The sequence below is a fragment of the Colletotrichum tamarilloi genome (assembly GCF_030869305.1).
Source record: "Colletotrichum tamarilloi strain Tom-12 chromosome Unknown Scaffold_5.1, whole genome shotgun sequence".
Lineage (NCBI taxonomy): Eukaryota > Fungi > Ascomycota > Sordariomycetes > Glomerellales > Glomerellaceae > Colletotrichum > Colletotrichum tamarilloi.
The window spans coordinates 273,232-290,540 of NW_026849388.1; the positions used below are offsets into that span (position 1 = coordinate 273,232).

Here is a 17,309-nt window from a genome sequence, read left to right on the forward strand (position 1 = left end):
GTTTTGAATGCGACTCTGTAGGGCGGGACAATGATGGGCCAGTTAAAACCAATGATACCCCTGAAATTCGAAGCAAAGATGCGAGAATCAAAGTTTTGGAGAGCCGTTGGTAGTTATTTGTTCCCACGATGCTATTCAGACGACGAAAAATTGGCAGTTGGGGAATGGGCCGTGCTTGAAGAGCTGAGATCGAAGAATAAGCTAGGAATCGGAGTAAAATGACGTTGGTAAGGTACCTTACTTTGAAGAGTGTACGGATAAGGGGCCAGCTCCCCGCCTGGTCCCCACACGCGTCATCGAGATGACCTCAAGGGAGACGGCGGGAAACGCCGAGGAGGAAAGCGGCAGTTCGGCCGAGCCCAGAACCCTTGTTATACTGTATTTGGTAAATATGGGTGGGAAGTGCAAACATTGCATTCGGAAGATGCTATGAGAATTGATGCTTTGACAGCTGGTGCCAGGATGGCGGGGTGTTTTATTGTTCACCTCAGTTTTGAGTATGATGATATGTACTCCGTAGGTACCGCTGCCAATGGGCTCCAACACATTTCCTTTCACAGGTGACATCGTGACAGTGTCGGTGAGGATCGAGATGAGGGTGATTGCTGATTGGGCCGGACGATCTGTCCCGTGTTCAAGGGACCTCATCCTGACCCGTCCGTCCCAGTCGAGGACCCCCGAACGACCACGGTTCCCGTTATGAATTGGTGTTTGGATGGGGCTCCTTGACGGTCCCAGGCCCCGGTGGCCGGTGGCCGGTGGTGGGCTGGTGCTTGCAGTTCTTCTTCCTTCAGGGGTCTCCACTCGGGTGACGGGGTCTTCTGCGTAAACTCTGAGCCTCTGGATCCTCAGTTTCTCGTGGTCTCAGTCCCGCATGGCTGATAATGATAATACAACAACGATATTGTTCCCCCGGCCCAGACACCAGGCAGCTTCAGATCTGACCTTAATTCTTCTAGACTCTTTGAGCCTGCGGTCCCTTCTTACTCGGACAAGAAACGGCCTTGTTATACTTCCTTCAACCCTCTTTTTTTTTTCTTTTTTGTGAGGTGCATGTCACGAACTGGTCTCAATTGCTACCTAAGCACACGCACATACCTAACTTGGAGAGACAACCCCTTCTCATCCAATTATCCTCTTTTAAAACATTCACATTAACCCACAGTACACGACGTGGTAGCGACATCATCCCCCCCACCACGCACCTTGGAAGAGGACGAAGGAAAAAAAAAAAAAAAAAGTGAGAGACGCGCTACGTCTGCAGCAGCCAGCCAGCAAACTGCAGTCAGCAGCAACACCGCCGCCATCAACGTGCAACGACCAAAGCACACAACCTTGGACCGTCAAGTCGAGCCAAGCACCAAACCCGCTGACGCCTGACGCCTCACCGTAAGGTACCGTCATCTGAATGTGCCTTACCTAACACAGCGAACACTCACCTTTTTTTTTCCTTACCAGAAAAAAAGAAGCGGTAACCTCTGCTATCATTCAGAGCTTTCGCAGCATCCTCCGCGACCGAGACAATCGCACCCTTGCGCCGAAACCCAAGCCCGACCTATCGCGACAAGGGCTTCTTTGCTGGCCCATAGTTGGAATTGTTGTTGTCGGCTTTTTTCTTCTTTCCTCTCTCACACAATAGACTTCCTTTGCGAAAGCTTCTCCAACAGCTTTTGGCGATTGACTCAGGCTTCCCCCTCCTCCAGCCTGCCCTTTCAGCACTTTGGACATAGAGAGAGAGGTCCCCCCCCAGGCATCACGACCCAACGACCGACCCCGAACGTATATAGAACCACGAGATCCGTATCCTCATTTCACCATCCTTCTTTCAGTCACCGCGCTTTTCCACGCCCGACGACTTTTCGGCTTCTCGCAGACCGTGGGAGTTTTTTGCGCATGCGACAGGCGATTATCCGATTAGTCTGTACTATCCCGACCGATCCATCCGCCGCCGCTGCCGCTGCTCTTCGCTTCTCGACACCGCTGTGAAAAAGCAAAACGAGGAGGTGGTTTTTTCCTGGCTTGCTCTCGGCGACTACTGGTACACAGGCTGCCTACAGCTTTCAACCCGCAACCCACCAAACGCGGCCGCCGCGAAAAGATTCAAACGACCCTCACCGAAGCAGGCGACCCCCGCGTCAGCCTATCACGTCCGCCTCCAAGGCGCCGCATCAGCCGGCGACCTGGCAGATTGAACTCTCCCAACGGGCCACACAACTCGTCTTCACCCGAACCAACAAACCCCCCAACGAAGGCGCATGCACATTCCCATGTCTTCGAACCCTCGAAAGCGACCAGCGCCAGGAACGATACCCACCATGCCGATGCCACAGGTCGGACAGTCATTTCCCAGCCCGCCTGGCGATCAGTTCTTGCGATGGGGAGGGGCAGCGGACGCTGCTACGGGCCTTGTGGACGGAACAGGGGCCCAGGCCGTCAACTCGTACGGCCTCGTCCCCGGTCAGCAGCAGCAACAGCAGCAGCAGACGCCGCAGCAATTCGTGCAGCCCACACCAAGCCCCAACAATGCCGTCGCGCGGAGGCAGATGAACAGAGCACTCGTCCCGACAGGTGCGAGGCAAAACTTCGACTCGTCCAGCGACCCTTGGTCCTTTGTCGGCGAAGACTCTGCGCTCCTGCAGCAGCAACAAGCAAACGGAAACATGGCCGAGACCGACAACGTCGAAATCCTGGAGGAGATGGCTCGCAAAGCCATGAGGGAGGCGCAGCAGAAGCGGAAGCAGATTCCACCGTTTGTGCAGAAGCTGAGCAGGTAAGCTAGGTTCCCGTACCTCCAAAGTGACGAGAAGGCGTATTTTGTTGGCAGTAGGTTTTTTTTTGTACCCATACTAATGATACACAGTTTCCTCGACGACGATAAGAATTCTGAGCTCATTCGGTGGTCGGAGAAGGGCGACTCATTCATCGTCCTCGACGAGGATGAATTCGCGAAGAAGCTAATTCCCGACCTGTTCAAGCACAACAACTATGCTTCCTTTGTACGACAGCTCAACATGTACGGCTTCCACAAGCGGGTCGGCTTGTCGGATAACTCGATGCGTGCAAGCGAACGGAAGAACAAGAGCCCAAGCGAGTACTCGAATCCCTTCTTCCGACGAGGGCACCCGAACCTGCTCTGGCTCATTAACAAACCAAAGAGCGGTAACAAGGGCAAAAAGGGCGCCAAGAATGCAGAAGTCGAGGGTGACAGCGAGGAGGATGCCGTCAACATTGACGACGGCGTGACACAGGGCTTTAGTACCGCCAGTGCACCCGCCAGCAAAGCTCTGCCACCCTCGGGCGACATGCCGATACAGAAGAAGGAGATGACGTTGATTCGGGAAGAGTTGGCCAAGGTGCGCGAGCAGCAGAGGATGATCATGACGGCGATCCAGCGGATCCAGCAAGACAACACGGCGTTATATCAGCAGGCTGTCGTCTTCCAGAGCCAGCACGACCGTCATCAAAACTCCATCAACGCCATCCTGAACTTCTTGGCCAACGTGTTTAGAAAGACACTCGAGGACCAAGCGGGCCCCCAGAGCGTAAACGACCTTCTCGCGAGCATCATTCCGAACGGCAACAGCTCTAGCTCGGTACCTCAGGGAAGCGTCGTGGACCTGGGCGACTACGTGCAAGCACAAACCTCGGCAGGAAACAACATCAATATCCCAAAGCGCCGGCAAGCGTTGCTGCCGCCCATTCCCAAAGGTCGCGCGAATACGGTATCGCCGTCACCAGCTAGCGGCTCCGCGACGCCTCAGCCGTACAACCGCGAGATGGGCACCGTCACAGAACTGTTTGACACATCGCCCGGCGACCACACATCACCAACCAACTATCTAGCCCAAGAGCTCGAGTCGAATCCCCATGAGAGCATGATGAAGATTATCCACGACACAAATGCTAACAACTCATCTGGCATCGATCTCCCCCACGTCGTCAACAACACCCCCGCCACAATGAGTAACGACCAACGGAACAAGATGCTGAACGCCATGGCCGGTCGATCGTCCGTTACACCCTCAACCAACGCTCCACAGTCCTCCAAGCCTTCAATGTCCGCCTCACCCAATCCGCCAGCTCCCTCCGTGACCGCTACTCCCGATACACCGCCGCCCATGCCCGCCGCCCCCGGTCTCTCCCTCTCGCCCATCATGGGCTCCGCCGCGCCGCCACCTTCACTACAGCAAATCAACTTCAACCAAGAGGACCTCGCCGCGCTACACCGGATGCAGGAGGAGCAAGCCGCGAAGCTGGACCACCTCTCCAGCATGCTCGGACCGCTCAGCCCTTCGGGTCGCATACCCGGCATCGACGAGAACGGCAACGTGAACGGCTACTTTGACGGCGACCTCGACATTGACCAGTTCCTGAACCCGGACGCGTTCCAGGGCGACAACGCGTACCCTGGCGTCAACTTCAACGGTGACGGGAACGACTTCAACTTTACCCTCGACGGCTCGGGTCCCCAAAACGGAGGGGGCAACAACAACAACGTCAATGGCACACCGAGCTCCACCGGGACTGAAGAGGTTCCGCGGGATAGCTTCGATGGGATCACTGACAGCCCCGACCGCGGTAACAAACGCAGACGTGTGGGTTGATGATGGATGCATGACTTAAAGGGGGGCTTCCTTCACTGGTTAACCTCCTTCTCACGACTTTCTTTTTAGCAGCACCATAGGTGGTGTAACGGTCTTGATCATCAAATTATCCGAGGATGAGAAGAATGCCGCAGAGGGCGTCTCTCTGTTCTTCTTCTTCTTCTCTATGGAAGGCGGCGGTTTTCTTCGAAGTAACTCGTGCGTGGACAAAAAAGAGCATGATATCCAAAAATTGCTTATTGCTTTCTCCCTGTGTCTCTCACACTCCCTTTTTGTCCCACCTTCCCCCCCGTTTTCTGAACTGGCTCGGGAAAGTAGGGACTGGATGGAATGGGACGGGACGGGTGTGTGTGTGTGGTCTCGCTTCGGGGAAAGAACTCGAGATTTTTTTTCCCACTCCCCTTTCGGCGGGCGACTGGGGGTTGTGATTTGAGGTCGCAAAGGTGGCAAAGTATTTTGGTTTTAGGAATTTGAAAGCTACGATTGAGCGAAATTCCTAGGATGGATGGGATGGGATGGGATGGTTCTTCTTTTCTGTAAGGTAGAATAGAAACTTCGCCGCTTACGGGTGTGGTGGTGATCTCAATGCTACCCTTGATGAACAAGTAAATAATTACCTTGACGTACGACGGTGGCAGGGTTGAAGTTGATTTACAGATGTTATGGTGAGGGTTGGCCCTTTACCACCGTAGGGGGCAAGGGAAGCGGTTCTCATGATGTCCTTCCGATTTGCACCAGAGGCACTAGGGGTTCTTGTCGCATTCACATAGTGTCTACCGCGTTCATACTTACTACAGATCTTATTAGACCTGTCAGATCCCATCCAGTATTGGTCTTGGCATTGCGGGCAAAGTGGTATTGAAGAACGTGTGGTTGATCTTGTCTGCTCCGGATACCTTGGAGCTACCATCGGGGGCTTTACCCATTCCTTGGTACAACCTCTTTGATGCCTGGAAGGAGCTTGGATAGTCCTTTTGAACCGGGCTTCGGTGTCGGTCACTCATCGTCCCTCGAATACGTGCGAGCGAGTAAGCAGTGTCGAGAGAAGTCTGTGATTGAAATGGCATCTGGTCATTGCCGACATATGGTTTTGCGCGAAGCCTTCACATATAGTCAAGTTTGCGGGAAACAATCTTGCCAGTCTCGATGGAAACGAGAATGGAATCTATCCCATCTACTCGTCAAATCCAAATTCAGAGACGGCATGGTCGAAGGCTCTTAGTGCTGCTGAGGTCTCTTCGGACAATGACTTGAGTCATACTATCTTCTTCACATCGAAGACTTTCCCTATAGGGGAGCGTTACCCAAACTTTGCGGACTTCACCGACGTTCGAGGCTTGCTTGCCGGTGTCAGGGTCGAATCGATGGACAGAGACATTAACAAGAGCATCCTGAAGATCACGGAGGCGATCTGTGAGACCGGCACGACAGAAGTGGCATTACGCGACACGGATTGCGCACAAGGTCCTCGACGGCTTTCCCGACATGGACAGGAAGCCGAGCGTCATCTTGACATCGGCCCATGCCATCACGAGACAATGGGTAGATGACATTGCCAGAATGCATCCTGGATGGATGACCATCACCGATCGTGGCGACACTTCAGACGACATTAAAGTCCTGAAAAAAAAGGATGATTGGGTTGACAATTGGCTGTCAATGCTTCAATGGGTGTGGTCCAAGCGGATAGATGACGAAGGCAACGACCCCCGCAGAGTCATCTTGATCATGACCTACAGGTCATGGGCGAGGAAGACTCTGATGACCAAAGAAGAGAATGACAAAGTAACATACTCTTCGTCCTTCGCCTCGCAAAGCCGTGGCTTTGAGGTCTTGATCTGCGATGAGGCTCATCGTCTCAAGGAGCGATCAACGGTATCGTTCAAGGCCGTGTCTCTGATCGCAGCGAGCAGAGTTCTGGTCCTCACCGCCACGCCTTGTCTAAATGACCCCAAGGTATGTCTCCAATCTCCGCCATGTTTCACTCCAGCACACTGTCTAATCGGTAATTCATTCAGGATTATCTGGCACTTGCCGAAATCGTTTGGACTTGCCGGCACCAAATCCTCGACCAAGAGGAGCGAGACTTCCTTCTCGAGTCGGAGACGAAGGGGTATGGACAGTTCGCCAATACCGTCAAGTCCTCCTGTCAAGATGAGAACACTCACCGAACTCTGCGAAGTCTCGCTCCGAAGCCCGAGATAGTGAAGGCTCCGATTCACAACTCGACCGAGAAGCAGAGCTGGGAGGCTGGGTTCCATCATTTCAGCTCAGTTGCTATCCTGCGCCGATCAGCTAGCTCCGCAATCTTCCGAATGAAAGGCAAAGAACATCCCGTCAGCTTGACATCCGTTTTGCCTTGATTGAGACCATCGTCCGTCTCCATTGACTTCGAGACGGAACTCAAGTCTAAAATAGAATACAGCATGCTGCATTTGTATACGTAAGTTACTTTTGACTGAATGTTTCTAGTGATCTGGACTGGTGCTGACCTGATTCACCAGTGAATTGATTTTGGATCACGAACAATGGTTGAAGCGAAATGGTTGAAGCGAAATGGTCCCCAAAGCAAGATTCCACCTCCAACCAGCAGCCATTACTGGGGTCTGGAACAAGTTGCAAGCAGTTGGCCGGCGTTTCAACTCTCTCTCAGGCTCAGGAATGTTGGATCAAGCGCCCTGAGCACCAACGTTGAAAAAATGAGACGAGCAAAGATTAACCTTACCGACCTCAGCCCGCTGGTAATGGAAACTTATGATCCACGCTCAGTTAATATTCGGGGCACTTGAGTGGTTTACAGGCACTTGTTGGTGTACATGGCTGTGAAATGTGTCCTTGAAAGGTCTCGGACAGTGCAGTCCCGTCAAGTTTCAGCAGGAAGACATCAGTTTATTCGCGCAGAAGGTCAAGTCGCATTCTGGAGGAAAGAAACTGCCACCGGCGGGCCACTGGACTACCGAGGGTAGAGATCTTTACCTTTCCCCAAGAGGAAGAGCGTCACTTTTTTCGTGTCCGCGGCATTGAAAGAACTTTCGATCTCAGAGTTGATCAAGAACGCCTAGACTGGCAGCGTTCAATTATCGAGACAGCCTTGAAGTCCGTTGAGCACATGGCGAGACGCAAGCACCATGACCGTCAACCTCAGCTCTCTCGAGATCCAGCTACACAGGATCATCTCGAAAGTCTATCCCGAGCGGAACTCGATAGATCGATAGCGATGGACCCTACTGAGACCGAGGAAACGTTGCGGCGCAGTCGTTGCTGGCGGGATTATCATCTTCGGGCTAGGCTTGGGTGCTTTTATAGCAGTCCCCGTCAGTTTGCCTTACACCCCCCCCCCCCCCCCCCAGTACCCCCCCCCCCCCCCCCCCCCTTTCCCCTGGCCATTTTATTCCATGTTACATCCTGCACCGTGACATCAACAAAGTGAATACGTCCATGACACGTTAAAGAAATTTTTTTACAGAAAGGAATTTGAGGTTCCAAAGGGAAGCAGGTGTAAGCCAGTTCAAGACGAAATGAACAACTGACATCTAATCCACGCTTTATGTGCTCCAAGTAGGTACATACATCAGTAAACCCAAGCAAACACCCTTATGCCTATCTGACCAGTATCTCACATTCCTTTTCTTGCGTAACTGCTCTGTTTTCTAAGCTTGGCTCCCCTCTGCAATAGCTATTAGTCAAACGCGTTCATAGTATACACGACAGGGAAGGCATTGTAGAGAAAAGGGGTTCATCCTTACCATGTACAAGATATACGGCAAAGGCACAAACGCAACAGCGAAAATGGCCAGAATCATACTCGACCCAAGCACGTCGAACCGGTAATACATGGGCGGGATGAACAGCGGGAACGTAGCCCCGCACATGGCATTGAACAGCTCATTCCCAGCCAAGACGGAACTGACGTGATCCGGGTACGACTCGGCAAGTTAATTCAGAATCGAGATGTAGAGCAGCAACCCACCCGCCGTGAAAAGCGACGACCCGACAATGGGGACGAGGTAACTGATCTCGGGCCGCGCCGTCCACCCAAACCAGACCAAGCTGGCCGGGATGAAGAGGCAGCCGACCATGGCCGGGTGGAGGTGCTTCTCCGGCTCGATGTTGCCGTCGCGATCAAACTGCGGCTCGATGCGTTTGCGGTAGTACAGGAAGAACGGCGGGATGGTGAGCAGGACGCCGACGATGAGACCTAGCAGCGCGATGCCCTGTTTGCCGGTGCCAAAGTGATATACTTCCCCGTAGGCTGACGGCAGGGCCTCGAACCAGATGTACATCAGCCCGTAGGCGAAGGCACTATACAGGTTCAGAAAGAAGACGGCCGGCTCGGTGAGGACCAAGGTGAAGGGCCGGACGAGGTGTGCTTTAAAGACTTCCGTGCCGGCGGTGTAATCCGCGCGCAGCTGCGCCTCGCAGACGAAACCCGGGTCGCCCGTCACTTTCCGCAAACGCATGGCCCGTCGATACAAGATGTTATCGGCGCTCGTCTCTGGCAGGAAGAAGATGAGCACGACGAGAATCCAGGCGGCTAACCAAGACACGATCCAAGCGGACCAGGTCCAGCCCTTGAGCTCGACGGCGAAGCCGCCGACGATGGGCCCGAGAGTGGGACCGGAGATGCCAATGAGACAAAAAGAAGCCATGGCGTAGGTGTGTTTGCGGGAGACGAACATGTCGTCCAGGATGCCGGCGGCGGAGCCGAGGACGGGGGAGCCGAAGAAGCCCGCGAGGAAGCGGAAGCCGAGGAGCATGCCGATGGAAGTGGCGAGGGCGATGGGGATCTGGGCGAGGCCGAAGATTGTGAGGGCGGGTATGTAGATTTGATTGCGGCCGATCTGGGGAATCTCGGAGAGGGGGCTCCAGACCATCTTTGCGTTCTTGTCAGTATAGGTAAGGTAGATGAGAATAAGGGGTAATCGAGTATAGACTCACCGGTCCAAGACCGTAGCCCAGGACAAAGACTGTAAGTCCTAGGAGGGCGACGACCTCCGAGACGCCGAATTGCTGGCGGACGCCGTGGGTGCCGACGGTGTAGATTGATGCGCCTGCGTAGACGGCGATGACGAGGAGGCAGATGTGGAAGCTGACGATGGCTTTCTTCATGACGGACCAGTTTCTCGGGTTCTGTGGTATTGGACCCTTAGCTACGATGTCCAAAAGGTGAGAGTGAAAAAGGGGATTGCGATCTTTGTTACCTCTGGGTCATTTGGCAAGAACTCGACGAGATGGAGACCTCTTCTATTCTCGATGCCATACTTTTCCCACGTCGTACGGCTGATTGTTTGATTGCCCGGGATCTCGCTATCTGACTTCTCAGAGTCTAGTGAAAATGCTCGAACTTCGGTGTGTCTTGAAGCGTATGAGAGTCTTCAGTTCGAGATAGACCGCGTGTTAGTATACCGCCTTTGCTCTTACATGTGAACTTGTAACTCACCCCGAGCCTGACCGATCATAGCCATTTTCCGTGTATCTCTGACGGATCAAGGGGTGTCTCTCGTCAAAGTATTGGAACGCCGGATGCCTGGCCCTGGTGACGGCTCGTATGACGTGCCATGCCCAGGTGTCTCGAACGATCTCGTTGAAGGTCATGTTGTGGAGTTCGGATCCAGGGTTCGATTGGTGTGAACCTGGAACAAGACTCGTTTGCTAGGAATTCAACGACAGGTCGATCCTCTATATGAAAATAATGAGAGTGAACAGTAACGAATTCGAGTCGGTGGTCCGTCAAGTTTCAACTTTCTGAATTGTCGAGATGACCGTCATCGTCCTAAGCAACGAATAATGCAAGATTTCTTCTTTCTTGATAGTCCAAAGATTGTAGATGGCCGCGGGCTGCCGACACAAACGCACTGATTTTCGCCTCCTTGTCGAGAAGAAGTGAAGTTGTGGGAGCCGTTGGGAACTCGTTTCGCTGTCCTCCGGGGGGAGGCACACGGTCCCCCCTCCTCTACTTGCCCGGATACGTTCAGCGTGAAACTTTGCAAACTGAGTTGCGCAAATGTGGTAAGTCGGAGAGGTGTGGCATGGCTGAGCGGTAGGGGCTGGACCCAAGGTAATGAACAATGCACTTCCTATAGCGGTCAATTGGTTCGAGCATCCTCCCAGACTTCCGGGCGGCGCGTTCCCGGCTCGAGTTCCCACTCATTTTTCGTCCCGTCCGGTCCCGCGGACTGGCCCACCTACCCGTATGGGGCCGTGTGCATCCCTCCCCCCGGCGACCCTGGCCAGTACTTGGCCTGGGCCGGGATTGTTTCTATGCATTTGACGTCATTGAAACAAATTGATCTAATCATCGTACAGTTAGAGCGAGGAAGACATTGACGGGGTGACTGTCGCTGAGCAGTGTATAGGTGTTCAACATATCAAGTAAGTAGGTATGCCAGAAGCTCTCGAAACTATCTAGCAATCATGTTGCTCACTGTCAAGCTGAACTCAACATTCTTGGATATATTTCGCCATTATCTCAAATGCTGTACTTGATTCGTGTTCTCAAGGTTGGTACAAGACAGGAAAGTCTCGTCGAGGCAAACAACCTTGTATCAACTGAAGTTGAAATCAAAGCGTTCGCAACAGAGGTATGAGTTGACTGTCACTCGTTAAGTGGGGGGCGGCTTTCATGCGCGCACCTACTGGTAAGTACCTTGGTCGGCGGCAGCAGCTTGAGTCGGCACCCGGAGCTCAATGCACCGATGCCGGGGGGCCCAATGAAGTGGTCCACCACATAACTTTAAACATGCAGTCGCATACATCCAGCATATATCCAGCTGGCAGCTAGCTTTGCGCCGTCAACAACACCAGACGACCACACAACAATTCGAGTTCGCGATCGAGACCACCAGACAAACCTCCAACATGTCCGTCACATTACATACGAATCTCGGCGACCTGAAGATCGAAGTCTTCTGCGAGAGCGTACCAAAAACAGCAGAGGTAAAAAGGACCCCTTCCCAATCATCCCAAGACTTTCCCTTCGAATCCCACCCGCGGCCGTTCACCCACCACCCTCAATCGTATCGCGCGACACTCTACCCAACGGACGACTAACCAATCCCCTCTCACAGAACTTCCTCGCCCTCTGCGCATCACACTACTACGACGCCTCCCCCTTCCACCGCCTCATCCCAAAATTCATGGCCCAGACCGGCGGGCCGGCGCACCCGTCGCCCCCGGACAACCCAAAGGGCGGCCGCTCCATCTGGGGCGGCGTCTTCGAGGACGAGATCCGGCCGGCCCTCAAGCACGGCGCGCGCGGCGTCGTGTCCATGGCCAATAAGGGGCCCGGCACGAACGGCTCGCAGTTTTTTGTCCTGTTTGACAAGGCGCCGCACCTGGACGGGCTCAACACCGTCTTTGGGCGGATCATCGGGGACGATAGCACCGTCACGCTGGGCAAGATTGAGGCGGTCGAGGTGGATCGGAAGAATCGGCCCAAGGAGCCGGTCGTGATTGAGAGGGTTACTGTCCATGCGAATCCGCTTGCTGGGTGAGAATGGGGATGATCCGTTGGAGGTCGTGAGGGACTATGAGGAAGGGAGGTTTCGTGGATGGCTCCGCGGGTGGGAGAAAGGATGGATGTGAGGGAAGAATTCCCTGAAAAGCTATGATACCCGCACGTCAAAACGGTTCAAGACTGTCCTGACGGCACACAATGTTTAAATGAAAAGAAAGGCTTGCTTCATCTAACCCTTGCCCAGCCGGCTGAGTGTAACTGTTGTATCCTACCAAGCAATGGTGTGGTGTTTCAAGCCATGTTCAAGCCGTGGGAGGCGTGAGGATGTGGAGAGACCAGACCGTGGCGTTGGTACTTGCGAGTCTCCTGTGTTCGTCCGTGTCGCTCTGATCACGATGCCTCTAAGAGGTTCCCCTAGAGTCTCTATAATATCATTCTCCAAGAGGAGACTTTCGTCAATGATGTTAGAACTTGGCGCCCAAAGCGGTTGGTCTCCATGGCAAGGAAAGCGAGGCTTTCGCTAGAAACTTTGTAACTTCGTGCCCCATCTGATTCCAGGTAACAAGGGAAGACATCGGAACACAGCTTCTAGGGAAGAAAAAGGCCCCCATGAAAGCGCGAGAAGACGCGCTGGGTGCGAAAGCAATGTGTCTTCAATTCATAATGAATACAAACCGTTCTCAGCTTTCTGGCAGATCGGACCAGTCATACAAAACTCTCCGTTCAACTAAGCTTAAACGTAATATAGGTTCCCTACCTATCTCATCACATCAAGCATCAATCCACACAACATCAGTAGAAAAGACATTAGTACTTAGGCAAAAATATGAAGAATGAAGTTTCATAATTCGCCTTCGCTCTAGGCTACCATGGCAAAGATCTGCGAGGCACACCTACACAGCCAATTCAGGGCTAGGTATACAACTCGAACCCCCTATAATGCAAAAAAAGATATGGAAAACAAGGTAACAACAGAACTACCCAAACTCCGCCTATGCGAAGATACGGCCAGAGTGAGTAATGAGATCGCCAAAAAAGGGGGACACCAAAGGGGAATGACGAGAAGAAACAAAAGTGTGTTTGACATATCCTCCGTACGGGGTCATTGACACCATAACACATGTGTATGACCATTCATTTATAACAAAAAACCCAACTGCCCACTGCTTCTTATCTTCATGGCGCCGGCGGCGCAGCAGCCTTCTCCGCCTCAGCCGCCTCAGCCTCCGCTCCCGCCTCTCCTTCCTCTTCGTCTTCTTCTTCCTCTTCTTCGACTTCTTCGTATTCAACCTCCTCTTCCTCCCCCCCCTCGCCCTCCTCCGCAACGATGCCATTCTGCCTCTCCCAGACCTGCCTCCGAATCATGTCGTCCTTGGCCTTCCTCGCCCGCTCCACCTCCTCAAAGCCGCCGGACTTCTTTAGCTTCCCCTCCTCGACAAAGTTGGACAGCTCCCTCTGCAGCTCGTTCCCCTTGCGGCCCTCGAGCTCCTTCTGCCTCAGCTTCTCCGCGCGTTCGATGGCTTCGAGACGGTTCTCGTGATTCGGCTGGAGCGCCCTCACCTCGCCGAGGACACCATCCTTGGCCGCGTTCGGGTCGAGACTGTTGCCGATGCCGTTCAGGCCCTTGGAGAAGTTGCGGGCGCTGCCGGCGCTGGCGCCCGTCCCGTTATCTTTTAGCTGCTCCTTGGTAGCCTGCTCGACGAGCGCAAAGGTCTCGGACGCCTTCTCCAGGTCATCCTGCAAATCGATCATGAGATCCTCCATAAGGCGCAGCTCATCACGGCCCTTGCACACGTCCTCAAGCTCCTTCTCCCAGATCTTGGTCCATATAGGCTTCTCTTCCTTCATGTAGTCCTCCACCTTCTTGAGCTCCTTGGAAAGCTTCGTGATATCCATGGCGACAGTCTCTAGTTGCCTAGGCAGAGGCCGCACACCACGGAGAACCACATCTTTACGGAGGTCCTCAACCAGATCTTGCAGGTCGTCGACCTTTGTGACGAGCCGATCGGAATCTGTGTTGAGCTGCTCGCGACCCTTGGTGACGTATGCATGGCCGGTTTCGCCATCAATGGTCGGTATCGAGGCCTTGACCACCGCCGCCTTGACATTGCTTGCCTTGCTGCGGATGGCTGACATTGAGCCTTGGATCTCCGACTGGAAGCTGGAGTAGGCCTGGCGCATGACAGCAAGGTCACGGCGCAGAGTCTGGATCTCGGTGATGTGTCCAGAAGCGAGCTTACGGCCGCCAGCAAGGCTTACTGACTTGGATCCATCAGCAGGCGCAGACACCGCCGGAGGGGCGGCAGCAAGCCGGGCCATCTCCGCAACCGCCTCTTGCTGACGTTCCGAAACTCGCTGGAGGGCCAGACCTTGGTCGTCTTGGTTCTGCTTCACATCCTGTACTATCTTCTTCAGTTGTCCAATGCCCTCATCGATATGGCGCTTTACTTCATCGAGTGGCTCGACATTCAAAACCAACACTGTTCGATCCTTGATATCTGACAGATCTTCGAGCTCGTGCCTAACCCCTGATACGGGGTCTTGAATGTATATCTCTGGAAGATCAGCACCATTGGAGTGTGTGTTCCAAGAGAACTTTTCGATAAACGCCAGTTGAAGGCGTCCAATCGAGAGCTCGCTGTACCCCTCAGGTAGCACAAACTTCTTGACTTTGGACTTGTATTGCAGGAACAAAGTGAGTTCTGTGGTCAAGGGCGGAGACTGCTCGTGAAGAAAACTGGCGTCGCGCTTCTTCTCCGGGGTCTTGATCCCTGATGAGACCTTGGGTTCATCTTTACGCGGTGGATCGGGCTTGCCATCATCGTCGTCGGGTGACATTATAGGGAGATCATCGCTCATAGGGCCTTTCAGTGTAGCGCTGGGTTTAGGGTACTTGTCTTCCGGCGTTTGTATCGTTGGGCTTTCGGGCCTGCCTGCCGACAGCTCCGCTGCGGCCTCGGCACGACTCGGTGCAGGAGAGGTATCTAGTTGCGGTTGCTTCGAGGCCCGGTTTTGGCGGAGCGTCTCTCGGGTCTGAACAGCACGCAGAGACTCCCGGACTTCGCCCCGGCCACGGTTCGGTATCGGGGAGTTCTGTGATGGCAGCATGGGCACGCCATTCATGGCGCTGCCTAGGTGCTTAGATATTTGATACTGCGAGTAACGCCGGGAAGCTCTTCTCTCCAGATCACCTCCCTTCTGCAAGGCCGCAAATGCGCTTGATTGCTGCTTTGGAGGAGGCGGTGGCGGCGGGAACGAGTCAACGTTGACTTCTCCAGACGGCGCAGAGGGCATCGTCGCCTCATCGCCGGGGTAAGGAGGCATGACGGGTATGTTTTGCATCGTCGTGCTAGACATGGAAGACTGCTCTGAGTTGACGGAACCTCGCGACTGGTCTCTCGGGGGCAGGTGTCGACGGCTTGGAGAGGTGCTTGTCGGGGCGGCACCGGCAGATTGGGAGGATTCCCTCTGAGCGTCTGGTCGATAGCCATTCTGAATGCCCTCCTCCAACAGATTCGTCAACCCCGTGTTCCCACTGCCGATCGTGCTCGTGCTCGTCGTCCTCTCCGGCGCATTAGCTGAACCCCCGCTTTCCCTGTCTCGTGGTTGTTTTTGCCGCAACTTTTGCTGTTTGCGCTTCAGGCCATGTAGCAGGTTGATAATGATATCCCGAATTCGTGGAAGGTATTTCTCCAAGCTTTCGGTGCTCGCTTCTTGGCTCAAGGTAGACTCTAGTATGCTTCGTAGCAGTTCGGGAACGTTGCCCAGGTCGGAGGTGTCCACGTTGATGGCAGTGAAGGCTCGGCATGCCATGTTGAACTCGTATCCTAGTCTAACGTACACATCGGAAACCTGACCGTCGGTAGCTTGGCCGCGCGACCATTGTGTGAGGGTTTCCAGGAGTTGTTTGGTTGCGACTAGCAAGTGAGTTACGCTCTTCTCAATTTGCGATAAGGGCATGGCTGAGCTGCTGCTGGTAGAATTCTGTGGATCGAAACTCGGTCAGCTGCTGACATACAAGAACAGTGGTGGCAGAGGCTCAAGGACTCGTTGCGCAGTCATCGTATCTGGTGGAAGCTCGAGGGTGGCTTCCCGGATGTTGGAATGCGTAATCAGACTCACATTTGACCTCCGCATCCCATTTGGCGGGGCGGATCGGTTCGAGGCGTTGGAAGCTCTCGGCTGCATACCGGTACCCGGTGATATTGACCGGACGGGCACATTTGGTGGCGGCCCAGGTTCGGCACCTGGGGAGCGCCGTTGCATGCGCTGAGAAGGGGTCGGCGCCTGCATCGTAACTCAAGTAGGCGGGTTTTCTGTCTTTGCGATGATCTAGTCCACCTCTTCCTTGCGCTTCCCCAAACAGATTCTCCGAGATAAGGTACCCAAAGAGTTAAGTCGAGTGAGTCGGGAGAAGCGTGTGGAAATGGCTGGATCGGCTCGCAAACGTTTATTGAAGCAGAAAATCGAAGTTCATGCCACGGGAAGCAAAGACAGCAAAGGACGGACTCTGCGAAGCTGCTGCCGAGGTGTATGTGCGTACGTCGGGGCAATATGGTGAGCTTCGTCTCATCCGATGCCTAGTCCGAGGGCGGAGAGATCGATACGGCGAACGGTGGTCGGCGGTAGGGAAGCCGTCCGGTTCGGTACGAAGGGTGGGTGGGTGTTCTGTGGGCGAGATGGAAGCTGTAGAAGCAAGGGCTAAAACGCGTCCCGAAGAAGCGAGCGGAAGTTCTGCGATATAGGTGGTGGGTGAGACGTTATCGGGGACGCCGTCGATGGCGTTGTCGTCCGTAACAAGATGTGAGGCGCGCAGAATGTCGCAGATTGTGTTATTAGTAGCGAAACCTCAGGGAGGAAAAGTCGACAAGCCCAGGATCGGTTGCAGATGGCAGAGCGCAAAAAGGCATTGCAGAATGCAGAGCAGGAAGCACAGCACAGCAATTAGGATGTGGAATTTCAGGTGAAGTATGTATGTACGAGGTACAAGTGGCAGCACGTATATGCAATGTCGAACCGTGTTCGGAAAGCGGAGAGGTCTCTGGCCGTATCCGTAGCTTTTTTTCGGCCCAAAGACCCAGAACTTCTACGGCCCAAAGATTGGAAAGGCCCCCAAGGCCAGGGGGACGGGACCGCACACTTTCCATGCTCTGCCTTTTTTCTTCTTCAGTGTTCTCCTCTTTCTTTAACCTTGCCCCTTTGGCTGTTCCTATGCCCTGGTTCGCCGTCATCCCCCTCCCCCAGTCAGA

General features: G+C 54.0%; 5 protein-coding genes across 5 annotated transcripts; 3 read left to right on the forward strand and 2 right to left on the reverse strand.

The window, feature by feature from the left end:
* Window positions 1-2,315: 2,315 nt before the first annotated feature.
* CTAM01_02187 (HSF-type DNA-binding protein) lies at window positions 2,316-4,604 on the forward strand (the record flags this gene model as incomplete). Its single annotated transcript, XM_060518226.1, has 2 exons — window positions 2,316-2,770; window positions 2,861-4,604. The coding sequence occupies 2 exons, from the start codon at window positions 2,316-2,318 to the stop codon at window positions 4,602-4,604; spliced, it is 2,199 nt and encodes a 732-aa protein (XP_060386859.1).
* A 1,115-nt stretch (window positions 4,605-5,719) lies between these two features.
* Window positions 5,720-6,967, forward strand: CTAM01_02188 (uncharacterized protein; the record flags this gene model as incomplete). Its single annotated transcript, XM_060518227.1, has 3 exons — window positions 5,720-6,017; window positions 6,151-6,560; window positions 6,623-6,967. Coding segments are annotated over 3 exons (1,053 nt in total), but the record flags the coding sequence as incomplete, so codon positions are not given.
* Window positions 6,968-8,220: 1,253 nt separating this feature from the next.
* Window positions 8,221-10,199, reverse strand: CTAM01_02189 (major facilitator superfamily transporter; the record flags this gene model as incomplete). Its single annotated transcript, XM_060518228.1, has 6 exons — window positions 8,221-8,280; window positions 8,351-8,510; window positions 8,595-9,478; window positions 9,543-9,734; window positions 9,806-9,977; window positions 10,045-10,199. The coding sequence occupies 6 exons, from the start codon at window positions 10,197-10,199 to the stop codon at window positions 8,221-8,223; spliced, it is 1,623 nt and encodes a 540-aa protein (XP_060386861.1).
* Window positions 10,200-11,462: 1,263 nt separating this feature from the next.
* Window positions 11,463-12,097, forward strand: CTAM01_02190 (cyclophilin type peptidyl-prolyl cis-trans isomerase/CLD; the record flags this gene model as incomplete). The annotated part of the gene is made up of 2 exons (XM_060518229.1): window positions 11,463-11,540; window positions 11,672-12,097. 2 exons carry the CDS (start codon window positions 11,463-11,465, stop codon window positions 12,095-12,097), a joined length of 504 nt encoding a protein of 167 aa, XP_060386862.1.
* Window positions 12,098-13,236: 1,139 nt separating this feature from the next.
* CTAM01_02191 (actin interacting protein 3) lies at window positions 13,237-16,353 on the reverse strand (the record flags this gene model as incomplete). The annotated part of the gene is made up of 2 exons (XM_060518230.1): window positions 13,237-16,027; window positions 16,079-16,353. The coding sequence occupies 2 exons, from the start codon at window positions 16,351-16,353 to the stop codon at window positions 13,237-13,239; spliced, it is 3,066 nt and encodes a 1,021-aa protein (XP_060386863.1).
* Window positions 16,354-17,309: the final 956 nt, after the last annotated feature.